This window comes from Micropterus dolomieu, linkage group LG11 (genome assembly GCF_021292245.1).
Source record: "Micropterus dolomieu isolate WLL.071019.BEF.003 ecotype Adirondacks linkage group LG11, ASM2129224v1, whole genome shotgun sequence".
Classification (NCBI taxonomy): domain Eukaryota; kingdom Metazoa; phylum Chordata; class Actinopteri; order Centrarchiformes; family Centrarchidae; genus Micropterus; species Micropterus dolomieu.
The window spans coordinates 16429532-16445002 of record NC_060160.1 but is presented as its reverse complement, the minus strand read 5'-3'; the positions used below and the strand labels follow the sequence as shown (position 1 = coordinate 16445002).

The window sequence follows — 15471 nt, the reverse complement described above, 5'->3', positions numbered from 1 at the left end:
TCCCCCCCCCCCCCCCCCCCCCTTCGGAGACAACCACACCTCACACCTGCTGCTCACTGCAGCTTTGACGGGCTTCATTGCCAATACCAAGAGGGAAAAAATGATTTCTCTGAACCAGACTGAACATGCGCCCTCATCACTGTTGCTATGGCAACTGATGTGGAAGTGCTCCAACTGATGAAAACAAAATCTGCTGGTCTTCAACAGAGCAGCAATGACAAAGGTACACTGCACCCTCTAGTGGTGTAAAAAAACAAACATGTGACCTGCTTTTTTTCCTTTTTTTTTTTTTTTTTAGCATTTCCAGAACCTTCTCACAGAGTAAACAAAACAAAGACAGTCTCTTTGATTTGCTATTTAATCACACTACTTTGAAATATTATAAATTTCTAATTTCTAACTATTTACCTGACTTACTGGAAGAGGGTTCACGAGTAACTGGGAGTTTCATGAAACCCATCTACCTGTCTCTTTGTTGTTTGGCTTTGGCTCCTCTGTAGCTTCCATTTATTCAGATGAGACTTTTTCAGCTCTGTAACTATGTGAAATTCAAGAGGAAGCCTTCAAACCCTTAAGTAGGAGTGTGCCCCAGTTTTGACCACATAGGATTGCGTAAACCCACTGTTTACAAGGACAGAAAGAACAGCCAATAGAAGTCAAAATACCCATCCAACATCAAATGTGGAGCTTAGACAGCATTAACGTCTGTTGACTGTGGGTAGCATGTCTGACTTATCTAATCGCAGAATGATGTAAGGAGCCATATGACGTAAAGATTCAAATCAGTTTTTTCATTAACATCTGCAATTCCATCATTTGTGCTGTTTGAACTGAAAGCAGAGAGAAAAGTTTAAATGTTGAGTTTCAGTCGTCATGCATTGCCATAAATCTGAATCGCTGCATCCTCACTCTGGCTTTTTTTCCCCATCAAATATACCACCAGAGGGAAGCAGACCTTTAGGAAAGTACAACACAAGCACTTCCCACCCCTTGCATGCTAACACACACACACACACACACACACACACACACACACACACACACACACACACACACACACACACACACACACACACAGAGAGACTCAACAGTGGAACATCCCACCTCTCTCAGCAATCCTGTTTACGTTCCCGGCCTTGTCAACAAAACAGTGTCAAAGCACACTATGCAGTAGCTATCAGGAGGTAAACAAACACTGCGTTAGTGATTTGATCAGAAATACGCTGTCAGTAATTTTCAAACAGCTTTTTAGCCCTAATATAGATATGATGGGGAAGGTTAGGAACACAAATGCACATGCACTAGCTCTTTCATTTGGGCATGAATACAAACAACACTACCTGTATCACAAGCTGACAGCGTTATTTCTGAAGAACCAGTACCCAAGATAGTAGCTTATAAGCCAAGGTGAAACCACTGCAGCAATGAAAAGATTACAGACATGTTTTGTGAAATCCTGTTACATCCACAAGGAGGCAGTAACAATATAAACTTTTACATTTTTGTTCAGGGGAGAAATATGTATTACTTAGATGTTCTGGTTAAAAAAAAAGGAAATCAAGATTTTTAAGACTGACCTTTTTGTTTACTGAAGCCCACCAGGAAGGCTGAGGCGGCGGGTTTTCCTAGGTCTCCTTTGCCCTCATTTGTGTGCATATCGTCCTGGTGGGGCCTCTCTGATCGCACCTCTGGGGGCACGGCCGCAGTGGGGGGCTTGGGCTTGCTGGGGCGATCCTCCTCTGTTTTCACTGGGGTCTTGACCTTGTCTGTGATCAGGGGCTCGGCTGGCACCACCTCAGCCACGCTGCGGGGAGAGACGGCACTGGGAACCAGGGGAGAGGGAGGGCTGACTCCCTGTTTGGGGCCACTGAAGCCCTGCTCTCTCTTTGGGCTCTCTTCAGACGCAGACTCAATGAAGAGATCACTGTCAAGCTCTGCCTCTCTCTCCTCCCTCAGAATGCTGTAGGCTGTGGGTGGAGCGTGGTTGCCGGCCAGGCCGAAACCACCCTTGGCGACTGGGGGATTGTCAAAGGGGTTGTTAGGCTGGCTGAAAGTGCCCTTGCTTTTAGGCGGCTGGGCAAATGGGTTGCTGCTGGCCTTTGGAGGCTCCTCAGACACCAGCTCAATCTCTGAGTCTCCAGACTCGGCGCTGCTGCCGTCATGCTCCCTGCTGCTGGCTTTAGTGCTCGGAGTGCTTTTGGAAGGTGCAGGCTTCACTGCGTCAGCCTTGAACATGTCATGGGAAGGGAATTCTTTTTCTGCTCACAAAGAAATGAAGAGAAAAGTGGGCATTAGAGTCTTCATGCACATCACAAATTCAGACAAACAGTATCTGCATGCTTAAAGCTGGACTGTGTAACTTTTGAACAAAGAAATAACACAGTCCTCCTCTTACAAAGGAAATATTGACTTCATAAGCAATAAAACATCCTCGCTCAATTAACTTTTCAATTGTTTTTACTTGGTCTGATGAGCAGTAACTTATAGTGGTTAATATAAGCTAATGGTAACACACGTTAGATAGTTATTAATGTATAACTGAGTCAGTTTGCTCTACTTTTGCCACTGCTACGTAGTCTCACTTTTAAACCTCAGAAGTCTAATCCATTTTTACCAATTTTAGATTCGCCTGGTCTCCTTGTATGCTAATGCTTGTATAACGTCAACCCTGTAGTGCACAATAAAGTTATATACATGTTTTCAGGAAAGCTTAGGCTATTAGAGTCTGTATACTGCAGTGACGTCACATGAATGTATTAATAGTTATATGACCATAAAGACAAAAAAAAGAAAATTGGAAATTGAATCTCACAAAACTGTATTCAAATCACTGTCAGACAAATACTGAAGTAGCTCTGACTTAATGGCATTCATTATCTGACATAGGGGTGGCCATTTTGACAATATTTGTGTTTTTGTGTGATTTTTCTGCAGTAATGTGATGAGGTTTTTTGATTTGTCAGGTATTTAATTCACTTGATTAGATAAAATCTCAGTTGATTTTCCAGAAAATTTATAATACTATGATATATACTCATTGCAGTATGAAATTACATATACCATGATTCAGTACTTTTTCACCCACTTGAATATATGAGCACAGGTGTTTCTGTGTGTGTGCTGTGCCTACGTGTTGGTGAAGTATTGGGAGTGGAAGCAGGGCTGTCGTCCTCGGGCTCCGATAGCGTCACAGTGGGAACCCCCTGTAAGCCCACACTGAGGACATTTTCACGCTCAGACACAGTGACTGGAGGGGGTTGTTGCTGCAGCTCAGACTTGGCAGTTGGTGGCTTGGACTCGGTCAAGGTGATCTTCACTGGGCTGGCCGTCTGCGGGGTGCCACCCAGGTTTCGGTAGGAGCGGTAGTCTGACAGCTCTTCATCAGATGGCTCCTCCACGTAGGGGAAAGAGTGGGAGCCCAGTGCTGGACCTAGGTTTTCTTCTTCCTCTTCATCATCATCATCTCTTCCTGGGTGTTTATCTAAATAGCTGCCCATTGAGTCACGACCAGTTGAGCCTTTGTCCAGCAGGCTGTGCAGAGCATCCTGGTGCTGGTCACGGCGCTCATCCCCATGGCTGATGTCCATGTAGTTGTAGGATTCTGTCTTATCTGAACCCAACAGAGATTTTGGCATGTCGTCAGCCAGGTTGGAAGTCATCTTGGTGTTGGAGCTAAAGCTATAGGAGTCGCTGGAGAAGTGGTCCATGGCAGAGGAGCCAGAGGAGGGCTTGGAGGGTTTCAGGTCGTCCGACAGATAGGAGGCCTCTCGTCCCGACGTGAAGCTCTGATTTGACATCAGGGAAGTGTAGATATCACCATCATCATCATCATCATCATCATTCATAGGCTTCCTGAACAGGCAAGACGTGGGGTCATCTACAGAGAGAGAAGTGAAACTCAGTGAGGTTATACACACAAAAAAACGATAACGATGAATGACAGCACTCTCTATGTTACACTGTGTCAATCAGCCTGTGCCTGAGCTGTGTGATTAATGAAAACATCCAGTTAAACAAGGCTATGCTTCTGCTGGCGCTACTGTCAGGGAAAGGGGCTGTGGCACTGTGAGAGCAGCACAGTCAGACTGGGTGCTCGGCTGTGAAGATCAGTGAGGCAGCAGTAACAGAGGGTACTTGTACCCGGTGCAGGACAAAGGGGGATTGTTCAGACCCCCCAAAAAACACAGTGCCACAACCAGAGTCTGTTCTAAATCATGCAGGCAAAGGGCTTTCTCTAGTCACATCTCGGCTCTATGATCACTAATCCAGCGCCTCTCCTGATAAATTAGAGTCATGAGAACGAACACACAAATACAATATGAACAACATATTGTATGTGCAAACTAGCATCTACCCTCTCCAAAGCTTAAATGGCTTCAGCTAGGCTAGGCTATGCATAAAATATATCGATAAACACTTCACGCTCACTGCATCCTGGTATTCAACACATGCAAAGCTAAAATAACAATAACCACAGCGATTTTTAGTGTTACCAAGAGTAAGAATTCAAAACAGACAATAGTGTTGGTGTTAGCAGTGCCTTTATGTGTGCTCTGCTGTAAAATATCACTCAACATCTCATTGAATAGTTTGCTGCAGGAAAATGTTAAGGATGCTCATGTTACATATGACTTGCAAAACAGGAAGAGGCGGACTTGAAAGAGATGTTATTTAAAATCGTCAGAAGTCAAGGTCAAGTCAAGTATTCAGATTTGTTGACTTAATGTCCAACTCGGCCAACAAACACACTGCCTCCTTTTCATACACAAATACACAAGCATAAACACAGTACCCACACACAAACACATACTATATGCTCATATTTTTGCTGTACTGTGTATAACTCAGTTTATACTTCCACAAACTGAGCTCCTCCTCCTGGTCTCGAGCCCTGCTACTCCCAGGGCAGAGGTGGTACTATAAATAGGCTGGGTCCAACTGCTGGGCTGGATGAGGGGGGACAATTTAAAAAAGCAGCCTTAGGGTTAGCTCTGGAGGATGCAGACTGACAGAAGACCCAACAGGTCAGGACGTCCCGTCCCTCCCTTCGCTTCCTCTGAAAAGCCCCACCACCCTTCCCTTCTGCTGTCCTTCCTACTGCTGCTCCCTTAGTCATTAACAATACATCATACCGCAGTACAATGGCATAAACACTACACACCATGCTGGGACACAGCGGGAGGGGTTACGTGACATAGAGGAACAGCAAAGCAGGCCCAGACACTCTTGAGCTTCAGATTATTTTGCATTTAATAGACTCAAATGTCTTATCAACATCTGAACTGCCCGCAGATCCAAACAATATGCAACATAAATGGGCACAGCTGTTGAGCCAAGTTCATTTCGGTGACGTGAATGCCCTTGATGTACTGCTAAAGCCAACGTATAATCCTCTTAGTGTACTACCAATCGTATAGGTCCCATTAGCAATCACCCTGGCAACAACATCATAATCTAACACTCACTGATTCACTGTACAAATATATACTGTGCAGATGTGGGAAGCACTCAGGGCCACTACAAACTGGTGAGGAGAGGTGATCTCTGGAGCTGTGAGCTGCCAGTTATCCTGGTGACTGTGGGCAACACACACCCCCTCTCTCTACCAACCCATTCTACATAACAACACAGATAAACTCACCAGCAGTTGCATAAGGCAAGTGGCTGGATGCGTTTCTTTAAAAGCCATGAGGGCAGTCACTCTGAGCAGGTACTTGACAAAGTCAGGCTACTTGGTGTGTTGAGATAGAGGACATATTGAATCTGCTGATATGGCGTAGCAGCCAGACACCAGGGGGCAAAAAAACCCCACAAGGCTGAAGCAAATGCTTTGCTTCGCTTTCAGATGGGATTGGACGTGACAACAGAGGAATTCTCAGCTCACACTGCAGCCACACAACATAATCATGTCACTGAAAGGATGGTGCAGTTACATAAATAGGTCCTGGTGGATGTGCTGTGAAGGGGCAGTCCTTTTGTTGTCCCCCGTGCAGCCAGTGCAGCTCCGTAACTAAAGCAGCCTTACAATCTGTGCAATGCGAAAGCATGGGCTCTGTATTATCAGGCTACAGACAAAACTTGTGACCATAGACAATATCAAAAGACCCAGAGTTGCAAAATGAAAATATTACCACTTTGAAATTAAGGGTTTCCCAAGTTGCACGTGGAACTCACTGTGCAGCAGTGTTTATTCCCTTACTGATGGACTGCCATTATTCAATGTGGAATAAAATTGATAAAGAAATGTCATACAAGTTTCCTCACAAACAGCTATGTTTGCTATTCTCGAGAACAGATTGTTGTCTCACTTCTTGCAGCCACGAGTCAAGTGTAGACAGAAGCAATGCTGCTGGTTCCACAACCCACTACAACAACAGGCTCCACTGACTTTCGAAGGAACAATCCCTGTCGGTCTGTGATGTCCAAGCACACACCATCCCAGCAGGTATTCAGCTTCACTTTTAAACATCTGTTAATCTCTAGTGCACTGTAACAACTCCATTACTCCATCCGTGACCCTCTCGACTGTGGTGTTACCTTTCAGGAGCTCTCTTTCACTCCATGACCTTGTGGAAACCAATCCAACAAAGTGTGCTCCTCTTTCAAAGACATCTGTGCCTTTGACCTTAAATAATGTTCCGTAGCTTTATTATTTAAGGTATAAACTGTTTAGTAGGAACTGCGCTTTGTTTAAGAAGATAAAAACAGAAATTGATTTTGTAAACATGGATGACGCGAGACTGGGTCGGCTGTGCACATATTATGAAACATTCAAATGAGTTACTTGGAGAAAGCCAGGGAGAAGAGAAAACACACTCTTTATCAGCGTAAAGTTAGGTTTGCCTGGTAGCATTTCTTTCTTGTGTTATTTGGTGAATATATTTTAAAATAGATTGTACCGGGTGGCAGGAAGAATGTATAGTGAAAGTGAGGCTTATAGGGAACCAATCTAAATGCAGATGGTGTCATTACTCTATAGCCATCACAGTGTGCAATCCACATTTACCTGTCTATTGCCACTTTAACTGAAGCGCCGCTCTCACTCTTTAAAAGCTTTGGTTGTGACGTTTATGTTCATAATGTATCGATTGCAATATCCCTGGATGAACAAATACATGAATACTAGTCTCTAACTACTATCCCACTTCAATGTTAGTAAAGAAGAAGAAAACAGAGAGCACAATGACAGTCTATACTACGAGCTGAGGTACAACAAAACTACTTGCAGAGGTCGATAGGGGAACAGCTGTGCTGAGGGATTCAACTGCTCTGAGCTGCATTGATCCAAGACAATGAGGACATACAATTACTGTAAGAAACAGTGGATCCACCACTCAAGGCCACACAGGACAAATGTTGTTCCATCAGCCTTTGTCAAAGTCAAAAATCAATGTAGAGACAGTTTAAATAAAAGATAATCTGTCCCCATTCAGATTCTGAAGCCATGCTAACGTACCGTACCTGTCTTCCACTGTATTGATCAAATGCTTGCTTGGATGGAGCTTTATGTGTGAATAGAGAGGATGTGGGAGGATCCAGACTGGGTGTATGCGAGCTGTCTGCTTTGGGTCAAAGCTTTCAATTTGGTGTGATTTTGGATTGGCATTTCACTTTCATTGTGCAGACAGAATATAGCTTTAACGAGTACAGACGCAGGATGGAAGACAGGCCTGCGTAGGCTACAATAACCAACACAAAAAAAATAGATGGACTACTTATAAGTGTCTCTGCTGATATTAGCTCGAATCCCAAGATTAGTTTTGCAATACTCTGCTCAGGGATTACTCTATGCCCACAGGCAATGAAGCTGGACTGAGGCAGTAAGATTGTAAGCATAGCATCATATTTCACATGCTGGCTTTTAATTGTTTTCAGGGTAAACACAGGGGACCAAAGCACATCAGAACGTATGATTTATTAATATAATGACAGCAGTAATGCTTTGTTATTGTCCCCTACAGTGGAGCTTTTTGGGTTTGGTCTGTCGCGCTTTCATCTTTCCTTTTATCCCTCGGCATTAGCTAATTGGTCCTGGAGACAAATTAATGAGACTGGAAACCTGACAGGTATGACGTAGGATGAGCACTTGGGCCCAAATCATTGTGGAAAGCAGACACATGACTATATATTGTACACACTTTAAGTCTTATTTAATTATGTAAGATACTGAATTAAAACATATCTACGAAGGAGAAGACAGCTCTTTACATTTCCCGATTTTCCCAGACAGTCCGGCCATTTGAACAACTATCGGGTTTCTCATCACAGCCTCGCCTCTCTTGCCATTAAGCTGCTCCCCCCTCCTCCACCGCTGTATTATCTTGCATCTTTATCATCTAGTCTGAAAAGACCGAACACTGCTTGGCCCCCTGGGAACTGGAGCAGCGCTCTCACCAGCTAAAGACACAAATGCACTGTGTTGGCTTATGCAGTTCGGCGGAGTTGACTAAGTGCTTTCTCTATCTGAAAGATATGGGAAAGACTCAGCCAGACATATGCTGTCTCATCCTTGTCTCTGATGATATGCTGAAACGGAGAAAGCCTCGAGTCTAATCCACCTATCAGGGACTGGATTGTGGGAGAACGTTTCTCATGACTGATGCACTTTGTCAGAACATGATAAAGTTATACCGTTACAGAGAGCTTTGTGGAAAAGGAAGTTGTCACTGTTTGTGTACAATATGCACTTAGTTGTTTTCTTCTATGCCAGAGAGCAGTGGAGGCTAGCAGACACACCATGTGGTGAAAAACAAACTTGACTGTGGGATTTTCACAGAACACTTTATGGTCACCGGTCATGATGCGGCAATATCTTCCACAACTTTCTTTCTCAAGCTTCTTGAAACCTTCATAGGATGGGAAACTTTGGAAGAGAAAAGAGGCTACACTGTTCTGTACTCTCTGTGATCCAAGGCTAAGGTTCTGTCCTGTGGTATTTGAATACTGCTGAAATCAGCATTATCGGCGTCCTGTGGGTAGATCACCGTTGTGAACAAGATTTAGAACAGGCATGGATCGATTACATAGCGAGGCAATTCTAGACATCTTGAAGAGATACTATTTCACAGTTGGTAGCCTACTGCTCAAAGGCCACAGTTCTTTTCTGGCCTCAGTAAGACAGAATCTTTACATTTCCAAAATATCAAATATAATTTTGTGATTATCCACCAGCAAAGCAGAGAGGGAAAGTTTGTTTAAGAGGGGGTTGCTGGAAGTGAATGTGTTTGACAAAGATGTCATGTCTGGTCAAGAGGAAAATGTCCACTCTACCCTGCTAGATGTGATGAGATCTGCACTGTGCCCACCAAGAACATAAGTGACAGAGTAGATTACTTCACTATTATGGACACGCCTCAGTGGGAGTTATAGCAATGAGAGACAGACAGTCTTCCTCTCTTAGGAATCAAAACATCATCTGTGTGTGTGTGTGTGTGTGTGTGTGTGTGTGTGTGTGTGTGTGTGTGTGTGTGTGTGTGTGTGTGTGTGCACCTACACAAGTTTGAGCTTGTCTGGCACACTATTATGAAAGCAGAGCATGTCTTTTGTTTGTTTATTAGTAGAAAAGTTAGGCCAAACATCACTAGCCATTATTCATTTCACATATTTTACGCTCATTCTACTTAAAGACAATCATTTTTAGCTTTAGTAGGTTATGTAAATTTTTCCATTTAACACCTTTAGCTTTGGATGTTAAAGTTGCCTCAATGCATTGTCCAATTATGCTCTTACTTAACGGATATACAAAAAGGACTTGTTTTTTTCTTCTTTTTCTTGTTTTGAACCAGCTGCAGCCAGCTAAAAGAGAAAGGCCTGAACTGGGCGAGAGAGGGAGGAAACTAGGCGTCTTTTTAAAAAAAAACATCATCTCATGAATTTTTCAGTGAATCCCTGAATGAAAGTGCAGGGTTCTAGTTTTGCTCACAGAGCAAATAGTGAGCGTTGCTACTTCGGGATTAAAAATAGCAGCATGAGCAGAGCTGTGATGAAGAGAGTGACTGACTTAGAACTGAGGTCTGCATGATGTTCCCACAAAAACACTGCCTCCGGCATCCAATAATATCACTATATCATCAACAACACTGAAACAGGCATGAAGGAATCCTGTCATCATGCAGGCTACTTAGCAGGACAAATAAAATATTTTGTTCAGGCTTTTACCCAGTCACTGCCTATGAAAGCTCGGGAGCTTAGGCCTGTTATCTATTTATTTTTCCCTCTACCCCACCATCTCAAGAATGCAGGTCTTTTGTCATAGATATAGGCCTACATGTGGGAGCTAGTAGATCAGTTTTGCCAGTGAACGCACATAAGCCATTCAAAGTTCAACAGGCTATTTGTTAATGCATGCTGCTTCCTATCTAAATCCTCCCTACAGACACAAATGTCATCAACTAAAGAACTGTGTAGACTACTGGGCAAAACACTGGAAAATATTTGATGTTTCATAACAATTACAGGCTAAAGCTCAAACCAGTTCAGTTTTTAAGATGTCTAATACCATTACCTTCAGTATCACTGATGTGACATCTGATTTAGCCTACTATCATCCTATGGAAGTTACTCGCATGCACCTTTGTTTCTGTGTTTTCAAGCCCAGAACTTTTAACTCGGCTGACAAACAGGCCGACTGTCGTAACCTGGTCGTAACGCTGAATCTTTGACTAACGGGACGCGCTTCTCTCGCTGTATTTACACCTGAATACCGATGAGGGTTGAAATCAAACGTACTGTGGATGAAATACTATTTATTGATAAACATAAAAGACTTAACTGTTCGGTTTACCTGTAGATGCAGTTCCCATAGCAACGGGAGGCCTTTTCCCATCGTCCTGGAAAGGATGAAATTGTTGATCCAGGTCGGCCGTCACCTCGCCGCCTTTCGGCTTAAAATCTTCACGTAGCTCGTCGAACCGGGTCGGTGTGTTCCCAAACAGGCCGTTCCTCTCATAGTCATCCCCAAACCACCTCCCCTCCGAGCCTAGCTCCTCACCGGGCTGAGCAGACATGCTTTTTCCCCCTGTTATCTGACTTGGTATACTAGCTACTATAGGCTTCTTCTTCTCTACCGTACACCGGGGGTTTGCTGGATGAGCGGTGGCAGCCCTTTGCGCTAGAATGGGTGACGGAGACAAACACAAAACAATGCAGCTCCTGGCCGGCGTCTGTCAACTGCGCCCGGGGTTTGTAGAAGCCACAGAGAAGGCGGTGCGGTCGGTCGGGGAGCGAGAGGAGAGGAGTGAGCTTTATTGTTTTAGTTCACTGCTCCAACGGTGACGTCATGGTGTCCGCGAGGATCGGGGTTGGCACTTTTATTTGGGGCAGAGTCAAACGTATGAAAGGCGTTTATATATGAAGTGTTTGACAGTGACCGAGAGAATGGCAGCACAATGATCCTTGGCGTGGTGAAACAGGTAGCCTGTAGCACACACAGTGACTCCACAGATAAGTCAGTGAAATTGGACGTATGGCCCACAGGGGAGCATAAAGATAGCGGCATTACAGGTCAATAAAACGAAATTAAAAACGAAAAAAATAGCTAGAATTTCAAGTGTAATGTTTTATGAACGTGTGCCGATAAAATACAGCAACATTTCATGATACTGTGGTGTGAAAAAAGTATCTTGCAGTGTGGCGCCGTCATGTGGCAGCTCAAAATATCATTAGGACCGCAAAGGTTTCAACATGGCTCCTTAGCAACCAGACGCTCCTGATGCCAAACATTGCTGAAGTCAGATGGGTCACAGAGTTAGTGTTTGAGCTGATGCATTTCGACGTGGAAAGTAGTGTTAATACCGAGGTATTTATAACTGAGGTGAGCTAACAGTTCCAGTATCTGCACCTAACGTTAGCTAGCTGGTAGCATAACTTTAAGGGGAAGTTAGCGTCAGTGTGTATGCTTACTAACCTCAGTTATTTGTTACTGCGCTTACACTATCTGGTAGACTAATTGCGGACCTTTTCTTTACTTTCCCAATAAATCATCAGTATAAAACAGAATGTGTGCATTTTAAGGGCACCTTATTTAACTATTTAACTTTAGCTTTAGTGTATTTCACAGTTATGATACAGCGTGAGAAACAAAAGTGCCGTGGTGATGAGGAGGTGGTCAAAGAGCTGGTGAGTATATGAAATTCACATTCATTTGATCAAAATGATAGATGGTGTCTGGGTTAAAATCCAGTTTACTGCTTCCAACAATTGAATGCAATGTATAAGCTATATGGAGGCCTATTTCATTTAATTATCATTTTAATTTATCAGTGTTCACTGCATAATAATTTGTCCTGACAAATAATGATTAGGCCTAGCTAAATGTAAGTTATTCTGTCACATTAGCTTTTTTTTCAACAGTGCATGGCCAATGGAGTGTCCTATGAAAAAATTGCACAAGAAGGAAGTAACATCAGCTGCCTGGAGATCTTCTTCTCTGGTTTTCCCCGTATGGTTGGGCTTTCCTTCTTCCCAAGGCTTTGCCAGATTACCATAGTGGGCCAGAACATAAAACACATTGAAGGATTGGAGGGCTGTCCTCTGCTTCGGGAGCTCTGGGTAGTCCAGTGCAATCTGACAGTAAGTTTGTTGTGCTGGTAATATCTCTGATCTAATTTCTAATCAATACTAGCCCTGCTGATAACAATAATATACTATGCCTTGAATCATTACAGTCCACTGTGTTTTATTTTGCAAGTGACTGCAACTGTTCTTAAACCTTACACACTGTAATCACAATTTTACCCTCTGTGTCATGTGATTACAGGAAATCATGCATGCAATGACTGCCATTTATGGATCCTTACCCATAGTTTAAGCAAAACAGAATCCTGTATTAGTGAATTTTACAGCATATGTCATATACAGTATATATATAAACAATAATTTCTCCCACCTTCTCTTTTTTTGCAGGGAATATCTGGATTACAGAATTGTCTACAACTAGAGAAACTCTACCTTTATGATAATCAAATCTGTGAAATAAAGAATTTAGAATTGCAGATCAACCTAGAAGTCTTGTGGCTCAACAATAACTGCATAACTCAGATACAGGTTTGAATTGTAACTTGAATTAATGAATTAATCTATCTGTTTACATGTTTATTATAAAACATTATACAATATGTGTTAAACTGTGAATTTTATTTCAGAATTTCTATTGATTTTTCTCACCACAACTGCATATTTAGACAATTTATCATATCAGTAAATAAAATATGACTGTTCATGTTTTATCAAAGAAGCACACTCCCTTTTTTGATCAGTTGTTGTTGTTATGTGTGGTGGGATTTTTTCTAAAGGGCTTGAACACACTTCATAACCTCAAAGAGCTAAACCTTGCTGACAACAATATTGAAAAGATTGGTAGGTTTTTAGAATTATCTGTATTTTCTGTGCCTAGTTATTAGAAAAAAATAATAATCAAATAATTTTCAACTTCTTCTAAGGGCATTGCCTTGATCCTAATGTCAGCCTTCAGAGTCTTAATCTATCCGGGAACAAGATCAGCTCCTTTAAGGTAAGATTAAAAACATAAATATGCTTTTCAAATTCCTTCTGTAAAAAAGTTTTCCTACGCATTTTGTAAAATCTTGATTAAAATCCTTGGTCTGAAGAAAGGGCATTTCCAAATTCTTGTGAAATGTTGCGGTCTAGGCCAGTTCAGATTTTCAATCAATTCTACAATGGGCTGGCTGCATGAGACCTTCACTGAGGTATTGAGCAGCATAATTTCACTGTTTGTCCTTCTGGATTCAATGATATACAGTCATGATTACATCTATTTAAAAAAATGATCTTAAAAGACTCCAAGAAGATGTTTTTATTAATATGTAGGTTTGTGTTAGTCAATTATGCATTTTCGACATAGCTGTTAAGCTAATTCAAAGCATTTGAGCTGAGGAAGAAACTGAGAAAGTTTTCTGGCTCCAGCTTTGATTGGTCACCTCAGATCATATTCCTGTCATCCACCTTTTTCAGCTTGGCTTTAAAGAATGCAACTATTGTCATTCAATGCACAAAGCGCCCTAGCATATTGAAACAAATGTGGAATCAAAGAAAAAGTCTTTGGTCCTTTGTCATTAAAATGTGACATTTCTTTCAGTGAGTATGTAGGGGGGGGGGGGGGGAAGAAGAAGTTACAAAAGAAGTGTTTGATATTTAATGGAGTTTGTCTCATATTGACACTTCCTTTTCAGTGGGCAGTCAGTAAGACGTGCTGCAGAGGCTAGGCACAAATTTCATTTTTCTTTTCATCACCAAGTTGAAGTTGCCATAATACATCTGATTTGTATATATAATATAAGTTGTACTAGCTCTTTATAATTAGTGATAAGCAAAAATTACTGCAGCATCAATTTGAATTATGAAAAGAAATGTCTTGTCTCTCTAGTGGTTTTCAAATTGTTCTGGATTTCTGGAAATAGTGTTGTTTTTTGGGCACAACCTGAGCCTTAGTATTATAAGAAGCCCTATTAATGAACTAACCTGTGTGTTCTGTAACAGGAGTTGACCCTTCTTGAATGCATACCCCATCTGAGAGAACTAGCACTGAAAGACCCAACGTCAACGCCAAACCCAGTGTGTCTGCTGTGTAACTATGCTACACACGTTCTTTACCACATGCCAGGCCTCCAGCGACTTGACACCTATGACGTCTCAAGCAAGCAAGTCAAGGAAGCAGCTGAGGTATTGAGAAGGCCAGCAGGACCACTAATTAAGCTCACCTGAATTCTCTTGATTTACGTCCGTTGCTAATGATTTTGTTGAATTCCTAACTCCTTATTAAATTTCCCATATCTCATACATATTTCTTCTGCATTTAGTTTTTCCAGTGCTTCAGTTGAGTTACAAATCATATTCATAATGAGTGAGAAATTTATTCCAAGACATGATTTCTTAATACATTACCTAAATTCAAAGTTCTAGATATCTTATGCATTGCATACGCACATTTCTTTTTTATTTAGCTTGACACATTTAAAATCTTTGGAAATCTTATTTAGGTATTTATTAACAAAAATGAGATTCTGTAGGTTTGAACTGTTCCTGTCAAACATTTTTCCTTTTAGTCCACAGTAATGAAGAAAATGATGTACTACAACATGCGTGTACGTAGTGCTCAGAGGAACCTGGCAGAGATCCAGCTCAGTCTGATAGAGAGGAAGAAAACTATGCTACAGTTACCTGAAGAATGCATCAGAACTCTCAATCACGCCTTCAAGAATGTATGTACAATCCTTGAAACATTTTTAAAAATATTTTAGCACCTGTAAAACAAGAATACAATATAAATTGTTTAGCTGTAATCTCCAGCTGCAGGTTGCTGTTATTGTACACAGTTATGAGAGATGTTTTCATTTGCATGCATACCTAGCTTGAACGTGAGCTTTCCAAGGTGCCAGCTAGTTGTAAGAAGTCTTCCTGTACTTTGGACGATGGATCGACCCACCTGGTTGAAGGGTCAGCCGTCAGAAGAGA

The 15471-nt window shown here is 42.1% G+C and overlaps 2 protein-coding genes across 2 annotated transcripts in view; one reads left to right on the top strand and one right to left on the bottom strand.

Moving 5' to 3' along the window:
• Positions 1-11270, bottom strand: part of rtn1a (reticulon 1a) — a 20466-nt gene extending 9196 nt beyond the window's left edge. The window contains exons 1-3 of the mRNA XM_046061684.1: positions 10784-11270; positions 3131-3877; positions 1578-2258 (exon numbers count right to left, since the gene is read on the bottom strand). Of these exons, the coding sequence (XP_045917640.1) occupies positions 1578-2258; positions 3131-3877; positions 10784-11006 (1651 nt within the window). The 5' untranslated portion in view covers positions 11007-11270. The remainder of the gene's footprint in view (positions 1-1577; positions 2259-3130; positions 3878-10783) is intronic.
• The window catches only part of lrrc9 (leucine rich repeat containing 9), an 18273-nt gene continuing 13996 nt past the window's right edge, over positions 11195-15471 (top strand). The window contains exons 1-8 of the mRNA XM_046061683.1: positions 11195-11411; positions 12059-12117; positions 12352-12570; positions 12904-13044; positions 13293-13356; positions 13440-13510; positions 14497-14679; positions 15063-15218. Coding sequence (XP_045917639.1) covers positions 12061-12117; positions 12352-12570; positions 12904-13044; positions 13293-13356; positions 13440-13510; positions 14497-14679; positions 15063-15218 — 891 coding nt within the window. The 5' untranslated portion in view covers positions 11195-11411; positions 12059-12060. The remainder of the gene's footprint in view (positions 11412-12058; positions 12118-12351; positions 12571-12903; positions 13045-13292; positions 13357-13439; positions 13511-14496; positions 14680-15062; positions 15219-15471) is intronic.